Source organism: Sceloporus occidentalis, unplaced genomic scaffold, assembly GCF_023333645.1.
Source record: "Sceloporus occidentalis isolate IW3139 unplaced genomic scaffold, rSceOcc1.0.p SCAF_235, whole genome shotgun sequence".
Lineage (NCBI taxonomy): Eukaryota > Metazoa > Chordata > Lepidosauria > Squamata > Phrynosomatidae > Sceloporus > Sceloporus occidentalis.
This window is the reverse complement of record NW_028317215.1, coordinates 612856-634037: the sequence shown is the minus strand read 5'-3', so window position 1 is coordinate 634037 and position 21182 is coordinate 612856. Positions and strand designations below refer to the sequence as shown.

The 21182-nt window shown below is 44.2% G+C and overlaps 1 protein-coding gene across 1 annotated transcript in view; it reads right to left on the bottom strand.

The window, feature by feature from the left end:
* The window catches only part of PDE3B (phosphodiesterase 3B), a 58847-nt gene extending 40309 nt beyond the window's left edge, over positions 1-18538 (bottom strand). Inside the window, exon 1 of the mRNA XM_089503554.1 lies at positions 17771-18538. Within this exon, the coding sequence (XP_089359680.1) occupies positions 17771-18538 (768 nt within the window). The remainder of the gene's footprint in view (positions 1-17770) is intronic.
* Between the last annotated feature and the right edge of the window lie 2644 nt (positions 18539-21182).

Genomic DNA, 21182 nt, shown 5'->3' with positions numbered 1-21182 from the left:
GTGTGGGCATGATTGTGAGCACAAACCAGCTGTTGAAGTTGGGGGGCCCTGAGGCAATTGCTCCCCCACTGTCCCGCTTTGCTCTGTCCTGAAAAGAGTCAGGATAGTAGGATTCTGGACCACAATCCCACAGTGGCGATTTAATTCTCAGACACCAGAGAATGCACACTGCGCATGTGCAGCGTTGCCAGTGACGCTCACATATCATGCAGTCAGGCATTCTCAGCATTTGGCCAGCGGACCAGATAGCCGGTCCGGGCCTGGCATGTGCGCGTGCGTGTGTGTGTTACACGAGTGCACGCTTGGAACATAAGAAGGAAGATATCTGCTTTCACGCACGGGGAGGGGATAACAACAAGCAGAGTAACCGGCACCGGATCCCAGGACTGAGCTCCAGGTCTCGCCGCAAAAGGGTCAACTGGATCCATCCCCCCCCCCCAAAAAAAACGGATCCATAGAAAACAAAAAAAAAAAAGCACTGATTATTTATTGCTTTATATAGCGCCATCAAATTCCGTAGTGCTGTACAACCGGTATATATTGCATTTCTTTCTGGTATATACCTCCATTGTTTTTTTTATTATACATGTACTGAATTACATTTATTTTTAGAGAAATATACTGCGGCATTGAGTAACTTTAGCACCATATATATAAAATATAATATTTATAAAATATAGATATTATTTTAAGATGGTTTTAAAAATACATATATATAATACTGCGTGAAATGTTACGACGGGTCTGCCCCGCGGAATGCTTATATATAATCTATACATTTTTGGAAATAAATAAATGTTGCCATTTGGCGCCGCCGGTAACATCGTAACCGCTTTATCTCCTAATGGTTCTTTTACAAGTTAGAGGAGTTAAGCCGTGCGCAGCACCCATCCCCCAAACCATCTAACAGCCTGAACCAGGGTCGGGATTTTTTTCCCTCCCGTCTTTAATGCAGCCAAGTTCAGCTGGAACTGCTATCATCAGAAATAAAGAGCTGGAAGCTAATTGCCGGTAGGTATGACGTCAGCGGTTGCCGCGGTAACAGTCAAAGTTCTGGATTGCTTGCTCTAGCACTTCCTCGTGTGTTTGCACTGGCCGAGGCAGTCAGACGGCGCAGTCCCTGCATCCTGTTCCAATCAGCAGCCGGCCCCGCGTGCGCGTTAACCCTCTCACGCCTGCATGCCGTCACGCCGTACAAAACCAGAAACACGTGGAAAGTCGGGGGGGGGGAAATAAAAACAGACACTAATTTGTTTACAAAATATAGAACATTCTGTGATTGTTACGTACGAAGGAAAAATAATATCAGTAGCAGAAACGTCAGGACCAGAAGCCATGAAAAAATAAAAAGGGAGTCTTGAATGTAAGGAAGTTTTACTTTCCTGAGAGGGTGGTAGATAAGTGGAACAGCTTCTCAGCAGAAGTGGTAGAGGGTAATACAGTGAGGGGATTAAACATGCATGGGATAGACATACGGCTCCCGAATCTAAGACGACACCAACGACTGATTAAGGTTTGAGTCTTTACTGCAGGAGAAACGGGGGCCGGATGGGGCCGATCTGCCGGTATCTTCCAAAACAACTCCAAACCGTGTTGGGGCAGAGAAGTGACCGTCCCGTTCTCTATGCACGGCCGAGAGCGCAACATGGACACCGTCTACCGACAAAAGGCCTGCGGACAAACAGAATCAGCCACAGACCTCACCCCGATCGCCACGACTGCTCTTCGGAAGATTATTCCAAGCACACGACCCTAAACAATTTATGTATAAAACGGCACAAAATTCCCCAAACCGCGCGGTGGAGACGTTACAAGAAACGCATCCCTGATATTGGATTAAAATGTACAGAAACGACGAACAAGCTCTTCAAATCTGAAACCTCCTTCTGGAAGGGAAAGGGTTACTGTCCGCCCCGTTCACACACAGACACCGCTCGCTGTTTGACAATGTTTAACTTTTTATTTTGTTTCTTTTACATTTTTATTTTTTTTTAATTTTATTTTTATTTTTTAAGCACATTCTGGTTTTGACAATCATTGCATTCTTTTGTCGAGGGAAGAATTGAATTTGACAAGAAAAAAAAAAAATAAAAAGGCCGGAATTTAATCAACAACAAAAAAGTTAATGAAATAACCCTAAAAAAAATAAATAAATAAATAAATAAATAAATTAAAATAATCTCCGAAATGATTGTTATTCACAAACAAATTACAGCAAACGAAGCTCTGAAATTTCCTTACAAGTATTGGCCATTTTTTATATCCGGCTTTTTTAATCATGTAAAATTGTCACGTGACATAAAAGCAGGCACTGATAGGCTGTTGCCATGGAAAAGAAAAAAAATCTTCTAAAAAGTTTATGCATTAAGCCCTCGGAGGAAATAATAAAATAACAGATCCGCTGAGAGCTTTTTACTTTGGGCACTAGAGAGCGTAATGAATATTTTGTCCAAGTGGGACAGAACCTTAAATTATTTCCCCTTAATGCGGCCCGGTTCTGGAAATGGTAACAGAGACGGAAGTAAAGCGCGTCTGCAGCAAACGGATTTTTACTCCTAATATTTGTGAAAAGCAACATTTTTATTTATAAACCGACGAGCAGATCCGCGGGGAAAAAAACCCAAATATTTTTTTAAGCGGGCGCTGGCGGAGGCGAGACGGAGTACGAGGCGGCGAGGGGGTGTCGGGTAGAAGGTTTTTCTCCTAATCCCACTCTTGATACTATTTTATTAGCCGACCCGGGAAGATCCGCTACGATGCGCCTGAATATTGAACGATTCTATAGGAGACTCTTTAACAACAGCCATAAAACGTAAAAACATTTCATTTTTTTTGCGATGGACGGATTTGGCGGAGTTTAGAAGTTTTTATTATTGCAGTCGGACCAGCGAGCGTCCCGGCGGTCTGCTGTATGGACTTTGCCTGCCGGCTATCGGGATAATCATCTACCCAGGCGATCGTCGAGTATATCCTCCCTCTACATACTCGGGTTTTCACTCACACGCACACTCTTATACATTCATACACACACACTCTTATACATACATACACACACACACACACACACTCTTATGCATACATACATTCACACACACACTCTTATGCATACATACATTCACACACACACACACACACACACACACACACACTCTTATACATACACACTCACATACATACATACATTCACACACACACACTCTTATGCATACATACGTACATTCACACACACTCTTATATATACATACCTACCAACTTTGTCCAATAAAAACAACGGACACAATATATCCATGCAAACAAAAACAAAAAATACTACAATAAAAGTTACAAATTTGTTTCCTGGGTATTTTTAGGATAAAGTTTCGTAAAAATGCAAAAAATATTTTACAGATTAGAAAGAGTTCCTACCCAAAAAAACACACTAATGGTATACTATTTATGTGAATGCCAAATATTATGGGTATAAATTACAGTATAACCCCCCCCCCCCCCCCATAGCTTATGTAGGCCTTGGATAAAGAAACTCAAAATCGGAGAATTTGACCCACTAAATTGCTCTAGAAAATTAAAATATATATTTTTTTATTTGACAGAGATGGCCAGCTTTTATGTAACTCCGACTCTCATGATACTTGGCCAGCACAGAGCCGGCCCTATAGGACAGAGGCAATATCTGGTAAGAGCGAGCGCCCAGCCTGGCTTAGCGACACTCGCCTTTACCTCCCTGGAGTTTCCCCGAGGAGCCGACACTCGGATACAACACGAGAACATAAAACCGCGAACGGCAGGCATCCAGAGACAAGACGGTTGCTAAGAAAAAGACATCTTGACACAAAAGACAGCGGAACGCCGGCCCGGAGCGAGAGAGTCACAATTTGGTGGGGGAAACAGCCGAGAGGCGCGCATGGTTCACCCTACCGCCCCAGAGCCACCCCACAAAACATGGATATGCACCGCGTCCAAAAGAGAAACCTTCTCCTATAAGACTGTTAGGAACGCTCTTAACGTATGGCGTAACCCGTCCGGCTCACACACGCGTGTAACGTGTTCTTAAAAAGGTTTGAAGGTTCCGTAAGTCATCAGGAAGGACGAAGCGCATCGAGCAGCTTTTAAGGACACGCAGAGACGGATGCTCTTTCACGCGGCCAATCGTAACGCGCCCTGAATAGAAGGGAGTAACATCGTTAATATCGATTACTTCCATGTCAGCAACTCCAATGACGGCGTCCACTCGGCTGTTTAACCCTCGGAGTTCTGCACGTGGCAAGCAAAGAGTTAACCCTAATTTCCAAGCCTAGGACATGAAAACGGATAATAACCGAAAAGAAGGAAACCGATTCAGAATCCAGAAGCGGAACAAAGATGGGTTTTAAAAACACGGTTACAAAAAAATGTATATTAACTACTTCACGCCCAGCCCGTGTAGCACATACACTTCCCTCATCCAGGTCACCGGCACGTTCCCGAACCGACACAGGCGTGAGACGACGTAACGAGCGACGGAAGATAAAATCGTATGAAGACTCCTGAAAATATTTTAATAAAGAGAGACCAACGCGGACATAAAAATGCAAATATTATATTTAATCGTATTATTTCAGCCAATGGAAGCTGCACAGAGTCCCATGAAAAGAAAATGAACGTTTTCCTTTGACTGTTAAATACAGCTTCGTACTCAATAATGGAATTTAGCGTTGGGGGGGGGGGGGAAGCCTATTTTTTCTCTTTTTGTCCCAATAAACTCCCTTTATCTGCAGACCTGGAGCCGCTGTTGCTGGCAGTCATGTGATATTTTGGGTGATTTTCCCGGCTCAAACACCACACTGAGCCAATGCTTTATGGCGATGCTAATGAAGTCCGTTCCTCCATAGACTTTCATTAGTCAGAGAGTCCATCTGGGTGATTAAGACCGAGCCATTCTGTTGTTCCCCACAGGCAGTATGATAAGGAGTCGGGGATCAGATAACAGAGCGAGAATCATACAAACGGCTGATATGCAGCTGCCTGAAAACGTTATATTATGGGGCAAAAACTACAACTGGCATGATTTTTAAAACAATTTTTTATCTAATGCGAGGAATAAAAAAAAAAAAAAAAAAAAAAAAAGTCGAGTTCCCTTTAAGACTCCGGGGTTCACAAGCAAATAGGACCGAGTGCTGACATCAGCCTGGTTCTGACGTGTCGGTTATTTGCCTTTAGTTGCTAGGATTCAGTGCACCCGTTTACCTTGACGCTTGGATATTAGAAAGCCTTTGATGTTTTACATATACCGACGCAAAAAGGGAAAGGCGGGGTGGGGGGGCACTCTTACTTCTACGAGCGCATTGTGAGCTTATTATACCAGATGCGCTCCAAGTCCCCATCGCTGATCTGATGGATTTTGCAGGACGGGGCTTTTGTGCCGTTACATTTCCAACGATACGGTTTGGACACAAAATTGCCCGAGTTTAAGGTCGCTTAAAGTACAAAATGACTCTACGCCAATACCGTTAGATTTCACAATCCGGCCCTCGTAGCCGTCTCATATTCATAGAGACAGAGAGCCGGCACATTACGCAACCGCCGGACCACGGGTGAAACCTAATGATATCTCGGTTGAGGTCATCTGTTCCACCTCCGTGACGTTAGTAAAAGCTCCATCGTACCTGGAAGCCGAGCGCGGCAGCCGCTGCATGTCAGATCAATAGCCATTAAGACTACGCGCTCTATGTAGACATCAGGCATGTTTGCCGAGTCACGCGAGACCTCGGGAAACGGGTTCCCAGTCCTGCTCGCCATCCCACGCCTCTGCCGTGGTGTGCGCAATAGCTAACAGGCAGAAATAATGATTTAAGCTAAATAAAATAATAATATATATTTTTTTTTTTGTTACACAGGTGATATTTTATGACACCTAAAGGTCATGCAGGACAGATTAGGGAGATATATTATATATTCACCGGCTCATAAGGCAGGAGGTCGGCCTTTTTTTTTCTCTCGTAAATTAAAAAGGCGGCTCAATGAACGTTCGCTCACCGGCGTTGTTGCGCAAGCGACTCCGATCCCATTATTGGAAATTATTAGTGTACCGTGACAAACCTTCACGCCGGATATTTCACGTTGAGATGCATTATGCGTCACATGATAGTTATTGCCGGTGAAAGACACTTTCATCGTCTGTGATAGGCAGTCTAACCCGAACCCCGGTAAATAATTTTTAGTCTGGGAATCCATGTACATTTAAGAAGAAAAAAAGCCTGCCATGTACACAGATAATGCCATCCTTTGGCGTTTACCCAGGGGCGTTTCCAAATAGTCCCATAAAGCATAAATCCGCTGTACGTTCTTTGGTACAAACTGAACAACCAAACGTATCGATTTAGATAAAGAACGTATCAATATAAGCATGGAACGTATCAATATAAGCATGGAACGTTTCAATATAAGCATGGAACGTATCAATATAGACGTTTGAAGGATCACATTAGATACAGTTAGAACGGGTTAACGAGCCATCATTGGGTCGTTCGGCTGACATAACCGTTATTCTGAAGTCTATTCCTCGTCCCGTTAACCGCACTAAAGTGGTCTTCATAAAAATGTCTTTTTGGGGGATAAAAGGCTATCGCAGGTAAGCCGAGTATTCCAGGTAATGTAGCTTGTAGACCATCAGAAGTCACATCACAAAGTAACCCTCCAACCTTCTGTATCCTTTTAACCTCCTTCATCGCTAGCATCTATATCTCCGTTGGCGTTGATTCCTTTCACAGCAAGAATTATTAATTGTAACTTTTATTTCTGCAGCTTCTCGTACCAGACATGCGCGCTCGGATACAACATGGACACATTTTTTATTTTGTGGTTTTTGGTCCATTCTTTTTGAGGGCAAAGAACTTTGTATCCTGCCCCGTAGAGGGGTTTCTTTTTCTCTCCCTGCCATCTCCGCCAGCAGCTTCCGTGTCTCCCCTTCTCAGGAATCCTCGTTCTTCGGGACAGCCTCTGTCTGTTACAATATCGTTCCTCGCATTATTTTTCTTCCTCCCCGCTATGCGATTGGAGGAAAGGGAGAAAGAGGTCGCTCCCCGTGGGGCGCGCGGAGCCGTCATCGTTTGCGTCGAAGAGAGAGAGGAACGTCCCCGATGGGGGAGGCGCGGAAGATGTTGTCGGAGAAGAACGGGAGAAACTAAAAATGTAATTTCAAATTAAAATGTGGAGCTTTTTCCCTTTGTTTTCGTTTGATTTCTTGGGTCTCCCTCCAGAATTTACATTTGTACCGCACGTAAGCTGCAACACGGTCACACAAGCATGTAGGTGGAGTGTTTCTGCATCATGTAAGCATTATGACATGCGTGTTATTGCATGCACATGAAATATAGAAGGAAATTCTGCCGGAGGACGGGAAGGAACTTTTACCGACTATGCAAAAAGCCCCAAACGTAACAAAAACGTTACAAATGAGCACAAAGGTAAAAAAACAAAAAAAAAACACGCCGGATAAATGGATTTACGCTAAAATCAGGAGCGGAGGGATCGCCTGCCTTTCGTAAACCTAAAGTTTTTATTCGCGTGCCGAGTCCCTTTAGGATTTTCCCCAAAAAGAACCAACTTAAATCATCTGATGTTCGGAAGTCATAGAGAACGTCGCAGCGTGAAATCAAACACAAGGAGTATAAAAAGAAAACCTGTTTCCTGAACGCTTGTGGGTACATGTCGGATCATAAGACCCATCACGGGCTTTAAACCTTCAACGTGTTCTTTAAAGAGCAGCCCTGGAACTGCTCTGGAAAAATAAAATAAAAAAAGATGGTATATTTTCATCGCGCCCAACATCTCAAACGATGAAAGCGGGACAATCCAGGCCAAGTTCCTCGAGGGAAACCTGGGAGGAATTCTCATTCTCTAAAAAGGACTCCGCCAGGTTCGGTCTGTTTCAGAGCTCCCCATCTTATCGTAACATTTAGATTGTGAGCTCTGAGGAACAGGGCCCTCCGTGCCCCCATTATGCAACACCGCAGAGTTTCTACGGAGATTGGAAGCGTGAAATTAGAATAAATCCGTTATTTTGTCTTAAGGTTTTCAGCAATTTGAAGGAATGGTAAGTGCGGACGTGAAGAGGCGGATGGGTACCTATGAAGAGGCTTTAGGGCCAACCCTACCTGGGGGAAGAAGCATAGTCAGACAGAAATTGACCCAGGTCCAGCAAAATCAACCTCGCCGTTGACCTAGAAGTCCCTACATTAAAGTGACTTATGCCCTAAGAAAGGGGGAAATGCCTTCCTTACTCCAAAAATGGCATCTGGTTGCCCTCATGGTACGAGACTAACAAGCCATCGTATGGCAGCACCGGCATCCACCACACAAGTTACCCCCAACTTCATGAAAACATCAAGAAGCTGCCTGGGCATGCGCAGTCTTCTGAACTTGGCTTGCCCAGTTGATTGCCAACAGATCGACCACTTTCTGGCCAAAAGCCCTTCGTACGGGCAAAGCTTTGATGCGATCCAGGAGAATGGGTTATAAGGAACGGATCGCGCCACATAACTTGTTTACCAGCAAAAGAGAACACCAGGCGGATATAACGAGGAGGGAGTTATGGAGGAGACTGCAAGAGACCGGGCGGCCAACGTCACTCGGAGAACATGAACTCGCGAGCGGTGAACGTTATGCAAATTGCTACCTATCAGGAAACATAAATTACCCGGCTTCGGCATTGATTAAATGCAAATATGTTTACATAAATATGGAATGATACGGCGCCCAAGAAGAAAGACGCGTTCACAACAACACATCGCAGGGAAAGCAAATATATTTACATTTTTTGTAGGAAATTCTAAAGAAGGATGTTGGGGGGGGCGCTTTATCAGGTAAAGAGCGTGACGCGCAACAAGCGGCCCCTCGTGGACAGCGGAGAAGGGGGAATGGGGGGGGCCGTACGGATGTTCCAGATCGAAGGTGATATCATCTTTTACGGGGTCATCATGAAAAAAAAAAAAAAGCTTCATGGTAGAGAAAGACTTTCAGTTCCTTTTTATTTGTTTTCTTTTTTTTTTTCTTTAAACAAATGAACTGGAATGTAAATTTCAGGGGTTTTTTTTGGTTTTTTTTTTATTACAGGTGACTTGCAGGGAGCCCCTGAAAGTTGATCTTTTTGCCGCGTTTTACGCCATATCGAAAAAAACGGTAAATATATCCAGATCGGTGAGAAGGCCAATAGAAGAAAAGAAAAAAAAAAACCCACACATGCGCAGGGTTCAGGGTCCAAAGCTTCTTTAAATGAAATATTAAAGCCCCTTCCCCATCGCTCCCTGCGCAGCGGCCCACAAGGGTGGCTTTCGGGGGCAAAAACAAAGACCCAGAGAGTTTGTTACACAAAAACCACGAGAACTTGATATACAAGACCCCATGGATGACCGACACGAAGAGATCTCGCCCGGATAACACACCGTACGAAAGAAAGCGATACGAGAAACGGCCAGCCAAGAGTAACCACCTTTTAATAGCCCCTCTTACGGGACGGCATCCATTTGGAAGCTTCAAAAAATAACTTGTGTTATTAGAGGAAAAAAAATTCCCGGGGTCAAACAGCCCGACCACAGCCATGTTTTTATATTAAAGAGGAAAGGTTTCATCACATCCGAGGTCACGGATACTCAGGGAGTCGGGGTTTATTAGACTGTTACACACGAGCTGCTGCTTTTACTGAGCTCCGTTGGGCAACAACAAGTAAGAGGAGCCGCTCCATGTTTATACTAATAAAAAATAAAAAAAAAATAAAAAAAATAAAATCATTTATCCGGTTAGCGTATCCCTGTAATGATAAATCTCCCGCTCTCAGATTACGTCAGCATGTAATATTCTGCAACATATTTCAGATTTATGGATACACACAACTGGTCATTAAAATGCTTAAGTGAATGGGAAGGATACTTAAAGTTTATTTTAATCTAAGTTATATATATATTCTGATAAGGAAAGACCTAAAGACGTTAATAAATACAAATTTGACGTCTGCAAACAAATTAAAAATATAAATATATAAATTTAAAAAAAAAAAATAAGAATAACAGTCCATGGGTACTGGGAAGGGAGAATCTTCATTAGCAGAGAATTATCTGGACGCTGGTTGAATAATAAATAATAAACTCCGGATCCGGGGCCTTTCGGCATAATAAGGCATGAGCCCCCAGAATTTGGGAGAAATCTCGAGACAGATGTCAGGTTCCGAGGCGAGGATCTCTGGTAGATACTCGATGGGCTCCGTAATATCCCGGCCCTCATGTCCAAGGGATGGCAATAAAAACACAGCTTTGCAGAACATAACATGGAGCTATAAACCCCGACTACAATTATTGCTTTACATTTTTCTTGTGGGAGGGAAACCAGAATTGCCCAAGGCTCATTTTTTTCACAGACCACAATTAACCTTTAAACAGCAGACGGGTTTCTCGCTCGCCCCGACGCACTTCGCGGAAGGCATGGCAGTCACCGACGGGGTTAATGGACATTCCCATCACTCCCGTAGTTTCATGTACAACAGAAGTAAACAAACACAAAACACTTCTCCCGGCCAACACAAGTTTTACGAGACACTTCACCGCAAAGCGTACAAAACATTCCTCGCGCTACACGACAAGAGAGTGACATCGACATCTAGAGACCCGCCAGGTGGGGTGTCACCGGCCCTTTAACCCCGTCTGTGACTTGGGGGTGTAAGACAAAAGTTTAAAAAGGCAAGAGCCATGTATGCTTAGCTACATCGTGATCCAGAAAAGAAAAAAGTTGTCCATTCTAAGGAAACCCCAGAAAATACATTATAATATTTATATAAAAAAAATTTAAAATCTTAGAATTTGTCTAGAATTTACAAATAAAATGAAAAATAAAAAACAGGATAAATGAGTGTTCTTGAGATGAGGTCACCACAATATAGGAGAAACGCAAATCTTTTCAAATTATTTTTCTGTTGGAATGTCCATTACTCTCAGAATTTCAAACGTTTTGAAAATGAAAGAATATAAGCAGTAACACAAATAAAAGGAATTTCAACAAAAAGTATATTTTGGGTTCAAGGCAGACGACTTGAGACACGCACAAAAATCTATAGGATACCGGTCACCAAGAATTTACCTAAGAAAATATTTTTTATATAATACCGATATAAAAAAGCTGTAACATTATAACTTGTGTTATTAGAGGAAAAAAAATTCCCGGGGTCAAACAGCCCGACCACCGCCATGTTTTTATATTAAAGAGGAAAGGTTTCATCACATCCGAGGTCACGGATACTCAGGGAGTCGGGGTTTATTAGACTGTTACACACGAGCTGCTGCTTTTACTGAGCTCCGTTGGGCAACAACAAGTAAGAGGAGCCGCTCCATGTTTATACTAATAAAAAATAAAAAAATAAATAAATAAATAAAAAAGCTGTAACATTATGTTTCAGGTGCATGATGGGTAACATTCCCATCATGCACCTGATCCTTTCTTTCTGATTGGTTGTTGATTTTTGATCCTTCCAAGTCTTTGAGACAATTCAGGAAGATTCTCTTAAAATAATTAGGGACAAATATAAAAAAATATATTATTATTATTATTATTATTATAATCAAAAAAAGACAGATTCTATTTTAAATGAAAAAAAGAAAAAAAAAAAAAACCATTCTGAAAGTGTTAAAAACACCACAAGATACCGACTCATGCAAAGAATTCTTGTTTAGCCGACGGCTGCTCTCGGAAATATTTGGAAGGCTAAATATTTGTAATCCTATAATATTCACAATACAATCATTAGCAGAGAATTATCTGGACGCTGGTTGAATAATAAATAATAAACTCCGGATCCCGGGCCTTTCGTTAATCTGATTTGGGGTCGGAGTTGAACTACCTGCATTCCTGCAGACGCTTTGGAGTCACAACTCCGACGAGCCTCTCCACGCCATTGGCTGAGGATAATAGGAGTTTAAGTATGATGTATGGCACGGGATGCCCATTATCTCAAATAATTAAATTAACGTCACGAAAGGTCAACTGAAAGCACAAGTTATGCAGAATTTTGTCGTCGTTTGTTCCTGAAACAAAATGTTTAGCGATTTCACAACACGCTTTACCAACCACAAAAATAATTAAATAAAATAAATAATGTAAAGATTTTTTTATTCTGGGTACCGGGAAGGTATACACCGGCTCCTGGAGCTGGCGAGGCTCACCGGCGACCTTTTCTAGAGGAATGCATTGAAAATGTTGCCCGGTTTATTGCTTTATTCGCAACTGTTTGTAAGCTGGGAACGGTGTCGTTACTTTGTTACTGGGGGGGCTCCCCGAGGTCGGGACCACCTGCCCCCATCCCTGCGCAGGATCCAGATTCTCGCACACGTGGCCAATTCATTAAGACGCATGGAAATATCAACGATAACCAGAATAACAGAGCGCCGGCCACCTGTGCGGAGATCCTGAGTGGAGACTCCGTATCTAATCAAAAGGAAACACGGAGCCGCTTTCATTATCCAGGTTCAAAAGGTCCCGCAGAGCGAGCGTGACGTCCTTAAACGCAGTACGAAAACCATTTACCTCAAAAATACTTTTAGACTTCACATGCCAGAGCGGGTTGTGCTGCCTTTTAGTGAACCGGTTCTACACGCAGGGGCCGCTCATTGTGGCCTTTTGCAAACTTTGTGCGTTATCGAGCTGCCTGTTTAGACTGATCCTCATAATCAATCGAAAGAACTCATTAAACTCAATATATTTGATTTGACGTGCAGATATAAAAAACACGCATACAAAAGTGTGGGGTCATTTCGCCGTTTTCATGGAAAACGAGGACATTCCTGGCTGTAATAATCGCAAAAGGGTTTTCTAACCATCAATTAGCCTTTTAAACAAACTTGGATCAGCGAATACAACGTGCCATTGGAAAACAGGAGCGATGGGAGTGATAAAGGGCCATTGGAACACAGGAGTGATGGGAGTGATAAAGGGCCATTGGAGCACAGGAGTGATGGGAGTGATAAAGGGCCATTGGAACACAGGAGTGATGGGAGTGATAAAGGGCCATTGGGACACAGGAGTGATGGGAGTGATAAAGGGCCTCTGTACGCAGTGGCGTCTCCAGGTTTCATATTTAGGGGGGGCACATGGGGGGCCAGGGACCAAAGTAGGGGGGCCAATTATAAAACGGTACATATACACTATATATATATATATATATATATATATATATATATATATATATATATACACACACACACACACACACACACACACACACGTTAGACGTGCATTTTTAACTACATAATATGCACTTATCTCTTTGAAGTAAAGACTGTGATTAAAATATGATTTCAAAATAACAGCTAAAGTGACAGTTATTTTTCATTATTTAATATTAGCCCCTGCTGACAATATATATAAATATTAGACCCTGCTGCAGATATATATTAATATTAACCCCTGCTGCGGATATATATTAATATTAGCCCCTGCTGCGGATACATACTTATATTATACCCTGCTGCCGATATACATAGAAATTATACCCTGCTGCCAACATATATTAATATTAGCCCCTACTGCCGATATATATTATTAGTCCCTGCAGCCAATATATATAAATATTAGCCCCTGCAGCCAATATTTATTGATAATAGGCCCTGCAGCCGATATATATAAACATTAGTCCCAGCTTCCGATATATATTAATATTAGACCCTGCTGCCAATATATTTGCCACACTGACTGCAGATCAGGGGAAGACAGTGAGAGTCAGTGCAGTGTTCCCTCCTTCTGACTGCACCGTGACATTGAGAGGTCCTCTCCCCTGTAATCATCCCCAGAGTCCCTTTGTCCCCTCATTCACTAAACCATAGCGCTCTTTTACTTACACCCTGTAGTTCAGGTATAGATCAAATAAACAACACATGGAAACAGCACATGCAACTGAATGAGATTAAAAAAAACCTTGTATTTGCAGGTATACATAAATAATGTATGGAAACATAGCATTGCAGGTATAAACCAACAGAACACACAAACCCAGCATTGCAGGTATAGATCAACTGGAAATCACATGTACACTCAGCACTGAAGGTTTAGATCAAATAAACAACACATGGAAACAGCACTCCAGGTATTGATCAACTGAATAAGACATGCAAATCCTATATTTGCAGGTAAACATTAATAATGTATGGAAATATAGCCGATACAGATGAACAGAATGACACAAAACCCAGCTTTGCAGATATAAATCAATTGGAAATTACATATAAACTCTGCATTAAAGGTATAGATAAACCCCCCTAAATTACAGGCATAGATCACTGGTCACACACCCCAAAGCCAGCCCTGGTGTCCACACTGCCCACATAGAACCTGACCAGCACCTAAGTTACACATTATGTCAACTTTGTCCCCAAACAGCTGAACGTACGCCGTTTTTGTCCCATAAAGACCTCTCCCTCCCAATCTATCCCCTCTCCCTCCCAATCTATCCTATCTACCCCCTCTCCCTCCCAATCTATCCTATCTACCACATCTCCCTCCCTATCTACCACATCTGCCTCTCTATCTATCCTATATACCCCCCTCTCCCTCCCAATCTATCCTATGTACCCCCCTCTCCCTCCCAATCTATCCTATCTACCCCCTCTCCCTCCCAATCAATCCTATCTACCCCCTCTCCCTCCCAATCAATCCTAACTATCCCCTCTCCCTCCCAATGTATCCCATCCACCCCCATCTCCCTCCCAATCTACCCCCTCTCCCTCCCAATCTATCCTTATCTACCCCTTCTCACTTCCTATCTACCTCTTCTCTCTAACCCCCTCCTAACTTTCTAACCCCCCCCTTTGAAGTTCACTTACCTTGGGCTTGTCCAGCGGTGAGATCGCGAGGTCTCTGTATCCCTGGTTCTGCCGGCTTCACTGCTGGGCGCCGGATATGACGACATATACCGGCGCCCGGCTTGAAATGCCGGCACTGCGAACCAGGAAGAGGCCTCGCGGTCGCGGAGAAGAGTGAGAGGCGCCGAACGGTTGCTCAGAACTTATTCCTCAGCAACCGCTCGGCGCCTCTCACTCTCTCCTCCGGGTCTATTAAAAAAAAAAAAAAAGCCGGCGTTTCAATTGGGGGGGCACACCGGGGGGCACAGCATGATGTAGGGGGGGCCATGGCCCCCTCTGGCCCCCCCCTGCCGACGCCACTGTCTGTACGCCTATGAAGAAATTCCATTAAAAATCATCCGTTTCCAGCTACAATAGTCATTTACAACATTAACCCCGTCTGCGCTGGATATCAGATTCATTTCATGTTATTTTAATGGACAAAATTGGCTTTTCTTTCAAAAACAAGGACATTTCGAAGTGACCCCAAACTTTTGAATGGCAGCGCATGCATTATTTTTGACACAAACACCCCAAAGCATGAAATGTTAAAACTCGCATATGTTCTATCGTTTAATCACCCCACCACCGTTGGATCACATGGTATTTAAGAGGTTAAAACACGGAGAAGACACCATTACTTAAAAACAAATAACAGCAGAACGTGAGCCAAGCACATCGAGGCCCCGGCCGTGGCGAAACATTAACACGGCCCCCCCCCAGACTGGGACCCCGTGACCCCGCGCTAACAGGTGATGGAAGGGAAGCCGATTAGACACCAATAGATTCAAAGCGCTTTTCCGCTGATCATCGAAGGCAGATCCTGTTAACCCTTTCCAACCCGAAACCAGGAGCATTAGGTAAGCTTTGGGATGCAGGATCTTAAATTATTGATTTGTTCGGGACCCTTCAGATAAAAGCAGGCGATAAATACATGGCAAAGCAATCAAGAAGAGAGGAGGATGTCGCCATAGCGCCAACAACAAGCCAAATGGGGCTTTTTGACAGTAAAAAAAAAAAAGGGCTGTAAGAGTCTTTAATGGAACACATTTTGTAAAAAGATTCAGGAGAATTTGGGTAAAAATCACAGCAACGGACCTTATTTTAAACGGGTAGCAGGTGCCCCGTCCAATAATTTTGGAACATTTTGTGAGAACCAGATGGCAAGGTTTCAACTTCCACCTGGAATGCTTGTTAAAATCTTATAGGTCAGGGCTGTTTAAAAATAAATAAATAAAGCTGTTCGGGATGCATCGTCCCTCGAGAAACAGACTCTGCCGGCAGATCGGCCCCATTCGGCCCATCTAGTCTAGTGTTTTTCCTGTTGTAAGGACTGAATGAAGCCTTAATCAGTCGTTGGTCCCGTCTTAGATTCAGGAGCCGTATGTCTATCCCATGCATGTTTAAATCCCCTCACTGTATTAGCCTCTACCACCTTTGCTGGGAGGCTGTTCCACTTACAGACCACCCTCTCAGTAAGGTAAACATCCTTCCATTCCATCTCAGTCTCTGATCCTCTAGTGTTAGATTCTGGGCTCTTGTAACTTTTCTCCTACTTTGAAATAAATTCCCTCCTGTCCTTTGTTAAAACCCTTTATGTATTTAAATATCCCTCCCTTCTCTCCTCCAAGCCAAATCCCTTAGTCTTTCCTAATACTCAGCCAGTATACAACAGGTTAAAGGAAGCCTAGTGACAGTTTGACAGCCTGTCAGGAAGTGCATATTCTAAACTTTATGATTTAAATGCAGTTTTATTTAGCATTTAAACCCAGGAAAATGGGGACGAGACAAATCATGTCGTCGCATTTCAATACATTTTATATAAATTTCTCGTTAGACGGACTGACAGCCCATTCTTTCTATATTTTATAAACACACGGAACCAAAATACCCACAATAAACACTCAGAACACTCTCAGAAAAGTTAATTTTAAGGGAACTGAATGTTTTGGCCGGGATAGTGTTAAATTAATATAAATGGGGATTCTGTAAATAGAGGATGTAAATTAAAAAATAAATACAAATATGGATTTTATAAGAATCACAGACCTATTTGAACATCATTTTTCCTATTTCAGTTTTGCGTTAAAAATTTCCCTACTGGATACAAATAACATCACCCGGGCCCGTTCAAATTCTCAGTAATTCTATGGGGTCCCAGCTACTTAGATAGGAAAATAGAATATTTATCATCGATCCAGACAAAATGAAAAACTAGTTAGTTTTTAAACAAATTGATGCAATTATAGTTGGTTTAAACCCTTCTTTGAACACAACTTTAGCCAGGTTTTTTTACATTGTCCAGAAAGGGTTAAGCTGTCACCCATATCCACAGATTATCTAAAAATCATAATTACAGCACATGGGGGGGGTCACTTATATAAACATGCACTGGGCAGGGTTCAGGTCAGGCTACTTTTATTTAACAATTAATTCAGGTTTTCCCTAAATATCATACATGTCACACACATGTAAACACTGACTGCCTGAGCAAAACATGCCTAAAACCCACCCCTCCCCCTCAAAAAAAACTACTAAAACAATTCTGCCAGTTGGGAAGTTTTTTCACAAAAAAAAAACAAAAACAAAACAACTTATAACGTAAAAGGAACCTAACGAAAGGCAGAAAAAGAGGGGCAACAATAAGAAATGCGGTTGGGGGGGTTTGGGGAAGGAGGTCCGCTTCCCACCATGAGCAGCCCCGGCGCTCGGCAGGCGCAGCGCCCCCCTTCCCTCTTTGGAACCTTCCAGCGGAAACTTTGTATCAAACACAATAAGTTTACAAACAAAATGTATCCAAAATGTATCCAGTTTTACTCCCAGGAAGAGCCGATTAAACCAGATCCGGGGGGAGGGGGATATTTCTGCCCCGGCCACCCCACAGCTTGAACCCCCCATCAGCCCTATTGCCCCCTTACCTGCTCCCTGGAGATGCAGGGCAACGAGGGTCTCCGGGACATCTTGCCGCTGCCATAGTAAGTGGACGAGGTCTCTCCCAGGGACACGCAGCTGGACCTCCTCCGGGGTCTGATCACCGGCACCTTGTCCTCCACCGCGGCGACCCGAGGCTGCGCCTCCCTGATCTGAAAGAAGTGCGAGAAGCCCAGGGCCAGCAGGGAGCCCAGCAGCCCCACCAGGCAGCCCCCCAGGGCCCTGACGGCTTGGGGCAACGAGCCGAGGCTGGTGAGGGACACGAGCCACACCAGGCTGCAGAAGCCCAGGAGCAGGACGCTGTGCCCCAGGCGCAGGGCTTGGTACAGGGTCAGCAGCCCCACCGAGGCCAGCACGGCCAGCAGCCTGGCCAGCATGTGGGGCCCCAGGAGCGCCCCCAGCAGGTCCCCCGAGGAGCAGCACACGGGCAGCGCCAGGGGCCACCAGGGCCCCCCGTGGCCCCTATGGCATCGGCACAGGTAGCAGGTCAGGAAAAAGAAGGCGCAGCCCAGGCTGAAGAGGGGGCTCAGGGCGTGCGACAAACCCAGCAGCAGCGACTGGGGGGCCGCGAGTAGAGCCCAGCCCGTCCCGCTGGCCAGCACGGACAGGGCGGCGGCGGCCAGAGCCGGGGAGCGTAAGCGGCACACGCGGCAAAGTGTGCACAGAATGCCCCGGGGAGGGTCCGGTTGCAGGGGGCTGACGCAGCTCCGGACATAGCCGTTCCTGGAGCCCTCGGGCGCCTCTGGGAGCTTCATGCTGGGATCTTGCCCAGGGGCCCCTCGGGGGTCCTCATGTCGCGCGGGGCCCCTGGCGGCCGCCCCCCATCGCTCTCCTCTCCTCGCAGCCTCTGCCTCCAACGCGAGCGGAACTCGCTGCCGCCTCCCAGCTCTCGCCGGCGGTAACAGGTCCCGTCCCTGCCCATTTATTTATTTATATTGTCACAAAGTCAAGAAAAAAAAACTGCAGCTTCCCCCGGCGGCCGCGGAGAAAATCCACGCGGGGCCACGAACACCCACCCCCGCCAGCCGGGGCACAAACTGCCCCCCTGCACCACGCATATCGCGTGACACGGGGACATGCTACATACATGCTACATACATGCTACATACATGCAGTGCCAACTGCAATCAAATACTCTATAAAGAATAATAGTGATACAAAACCTCTGAGGTTCTAAAACTTATATAACTTAACATCTATTCCTACATGAGACAATAAAAGCATCAAAAACTCAAACCTAAGACTTTATAATAATAATAATAAAATCAGGCAAACTAAAACACATATTTACAACACTAGTGTGTGACATGCAACATGTATGGTGTCATACCTCCCAAGTGTCCCAGTTTAATTTGACCAGTCCCTCTCTTTGTCCCAAACCCCTGTGTCCTTCTTTCCTCTCCTGTTCCCCTGTTTCCTCCCTGATGCCCCTCTCTCCTCCCCTGATGCCCATCTCTCCTCCCCCGATGCCCCTCTTTTCTAGGAGGTCAGAATGTTTGCTGGGTATGAGGGGATCGCAGGGTTCTACGGCCCTAAAAGCCCCGATAATGTGTATAGAAACAGCAGGGCACGGCTTTATAAATTAAACGGGGTAAATAAACTCCATTATCCTTCTTCTCCCAGTTACACAAATACCCAGCAACAGGGCACAAAGTCACATAAAAAGTCTGGGTACAGCCCCGCCCCAGCCATGCCTCTAACCACACCCCCTAGGAGGAAAATATCCATTTTTGGGGGGTCCTATGAAAAATGTTAGTAGCTGGTCAGTATATACACGATATACATTATTACAATGAAGAACAAACAATCCTTCCTCAACACTCCTTCACCATCCTCCAAATAAAATAATTCTCCTTTTACTCCATTAACCCTCCAGCGGGTCCCTCAGGTATCAGGAATCCACGGCTTCTTTTTACTGTTACAGTTCCACATGTGGCCACAAGGGGCTTCGATCAGGGCTTTGTCGTCTAAATGAGACACGTTAAAGTTTTGTCTTTCTTAATACCAAGGGTGCTCGTCCCCAGAGCTGTTACACAAATGAAGATGAATATAGAATGTCCAAAGAATTTAGTATAAAAGAGATAATTCATTTTATTAGTGTTTATTACTTTTTTGGGCTATTTTAATTCCGTTCTGTATTTGCAGGGTGCAGACTTTGTATAATGTGCTGATTTGATCATTTTGTGATCGTATTTGTATATAATGTTTGGTTATTACACACTATACATCTTACAATAACAATGTGTTTTGTAAACATATTTAAAATTAACATTAAACTTCTCACAGGTTCCAATATTACTTTTATTTCTCAGATATATTTCATTTGTAAAGATTTGGTGATAAAACCGGTGATGTAATGACCTGACCATGGGTAGCATCGCCAGCCGGCTCCCTTGTGATGTCATAACCTGGCCCCTTAACTTATAAAGGAAGCGCGACTCGGAAAGGAAACGATAGAGGACTCAACAAGCCCTCCATAGTGTTAATGGGCCGGTTGGGGAGATCAGAGGAGACCGGTTGAAGGGATCTGCAGCCCCTAGTCCTATGGCTTCTGGATATGCCGCATGGATGCTGATAAGCCGTCAGCCGCATTTATGTCATGAGGCAACCGCTGGCCTTAAAGTGCCAGGGCCCCCTCGCTATCCCCAGCCCTGCTTCTATCTATTCCACTTTCTACAATAAGGAAAAACTACTTTTATCTACCAGCCCATTTTAGATCACTAGTCTAGATTTTTCCCATAATCTCCAGTATTTACGTACACTCGACTCACTGTGGCATTTGGGACTCGGTGACCCAACTCCTCCGTACCCAAACACACCTTTCCCCCACCTACACCGATTCTCTAGGAGAGAGAGAGAGAGAGCGAGAGGCAGTAAAATCCACTATGTACAAAACAAACACTAAGCCCATTAACAGTCTAAACGTTAACTTTTATTCAATAAAATCGTAATAATTTGTTGAAAACAAAACCTCATCACTCAGCCAAGTTACTTAAAGTCAAACTGCCCCCCAAAAGCAAGTTATAGTAACCCACAGGGTAGAACAATTAGCTATACATCATAAAATAATTTAAAGGGAGCTTACAGACATCAGATGCGTCGGGGAGAGCCTAGGGTTAGCGTGCGTGGGAGGAAGAAAGATAGGATTCCTCCCTCCCACCTCCCCGATTGGCCAAACCTCTGTCCGTTACGGTTTTGCTCCAATCCCCTTCCCTCCCAGCTTTTCCCGCATTGCTTCATTTTTTATGTGATTGGAGGAATGGAGGAAAAGGTTGTCCCCGAGGTGTGCGCGAGGAGAAAATAATCTTCGCAAAGGGGAGACAGGGAACCGTTTGTTGGAGAAAGTAGGTAAAAAAAAAATTCAAAGAAAAATTCAGAACTTTCTCCTTTATTATCTTT